The sequence below is a fragment of the Malus sylvestris genome, chromosome 7, assembly GCF_916048215.2.
Source record: "Malus sylvestris chromosome 7, drMalSylv7.2, whole genome shotgun sequence".
In the NCBI taxonomy this organism is placed as follows: Eukaryota; Viridiplantae; Streptophyta; class Magnoliopsida; order Rosales; family Rosaceae; genus Malus; species Malus sylvestris.
Window position 1 is genome coordinate 19,399,958 of NC_062266.1, and position 1,941 is coordinate 19,401,898.

At 46.1% G+C, this 1,941-nt stretch overlaps 1 protein-coding gene across 1 annotated transcript; it reads left to right on the plus strand.

The window, feature by feature from the left end:
• The first annotated feature begins 375 nt into the window (after nt 1–375).
• Nucleotides 376–1,166, plus strand: LOC126629552 (brassinosteroid-responsive RING protein 1-like). The gene has a single exon (XM_050299631.1). It carries the CDS (start codon nt 449–451, stop codon nt 941–943), a length of 495 nt encoding a protein of 164 aa, XP_050155588.1. The 5' UTR covers nt 376–448; the 3' UTR covers nt 944–1,166.
• The last annotated feature ends 775 nt before the right edge of the window (nt 1,167–1,941 follow it).

The following is a 1,941-nucleotide window of genomic DNA, read 5'->3' on the forward strand; positions in this document are numbered from 1 at the left end:
ATGCCGCCCATAAACATGGTCACTGACTCAATTATGACAGCCACAGGATAATCACACTGATTAGTAGTCAATTAGTCCTTAATTACAATACGGTAGTGGACTACAATCATAAGCCACACCTACCGCTCCCTCTCTCTGTCCTAATTTTAGCACGTGCCACTTGTGTAATTCTGGCGACTGTTGCAAGACGGTGACGCACGCTCAGTAACCCGCACGCCAGAGCAAAGCACATGGCCCATCCCCAGCCACCCCACCATTCACGGCCCAGATTCCAGTGGGACCCACGTAACAACAATGTCGCAGACGGTGACCCCCTATCGATATTTCTCTCTCTATAAAATGCCTCCAAATCGACCCACTCGGCATTTTCTCTCTCTAGTCTATAGAAACACGACCTGGTTGCTCTCTGTCTAGAAAAACGCCCCCTTTCTCTCCCTAAAACGCCGCCATGGGCTTCCCAGTGGGATACACAGAGGTCTTCATCTTCCCCAACCTCTTTATCCACACTCTTTCTCTCCTCGGTTTCATCCGAAACCTCATTTTCGCGCTCTTCCACTTTCTGGGTCTCTCCGAATTTCTCGAAACCGACGTTGTTTGGCCGGAGACCCGGTCCCACCTGCCGGAAAACCCATCCTCGTCGGCCCTCCTGATCCGGGAATTTCTCCCCGTCGTCAAATTCCGCGACGTAGCCGGAGACCCGCCGGAGAGCTGCGCCGTTTGTCTGTACGAGTTCGAGGTGGAGGACGAGATCAGGTGCTTGACGAATTGCAAGCACATTTTTCACCGGGCGTGTTTGGACCGTTGGATGGACCACGACCAGAAGACCTGTCCGCTTTGTAGGATGGCCTTCGTGCCCGATGAGATGAGCGACGAGTTTAATCAACGGCTCTGGGCCGCCTCCGAGATTCACCAAGATTATTACAGTGAGTACAGTTCGGTTTGAGGAAGCTGGAATTGTGTTTTTTTGTTTTTATACTTTTTAATTGGTGAAATTTCACCATGTAATGTATATACACATGAAAATTTGGTGCCAAATAAATAAAATTTGATGCCAAATTTGAAGAAGAAAAAGAAAAACAGGGAAAGGAGAGAAAATTTTGGATAATTTCTTTCTTTTGTGTTTATATATTTTGATATTGGAAATACAAATGCTACATGATTCTCCATCTTTGTGCTCCATAAACTTCATTTTTTTCCAGTTTTTATTTTCACGAAAATTTAAATTTTCTTTAAATATAATTCTATCTTTGGAAATGTGTTGTATAATTTTATGGGATTTTTTTTAATGATTTCGCTTTATAGTCAAGTCAATGACTTTAGGAAATGTGTTGGTGGGAATTTTTTATTTTGTTTAAAAGAAAAAGGGAGAATATTAGAGTATTGAAGAGAGAGAGAGAGAGAGAGAGAGAGAGAGGGGGGGGGGGGTTATGTTGGCCTTTTGGGTGCAAGGGAGGCGGCAGCAATGCCAATTAGAGCACGACGTCGACTACCCATTGATCGATGGTAAGGGCAAGGGACAAGGAACATGCTCTCTAGCCCAAAAACCCTCTTCCAGCGCCAGCGGGTTAAATTGGTAAGGGCAAGTGGTGAGCCTAGCACTGCTCCGCCCAAAAGCCCGAGTATCAGCGGGCATGTACCGACGTCACGCTCGCATCAGCTGTCACCGGCGGGGCCGTGGCCAAACAGCACAGCAAAGCGATAGAATCCTCTTCCAAAATCGACCCACGTGCCACATCAAGAAAAAAACACTCAAACTTCTTTCAAACCATAAGTTCTAGGCGCCTTCGATCCAGTGACGCCTTTTAGAGGCCTCTATTCCGACCGTGATTTTGTTGGAAGATCCATGGGCTGTCCTGGACTATTCCTGGGGTATACATGGTGGGTGGGACTAGAAGAGTGGAGAGCAGTATTGGTTGGGTTTTATCTATATATATATATTTT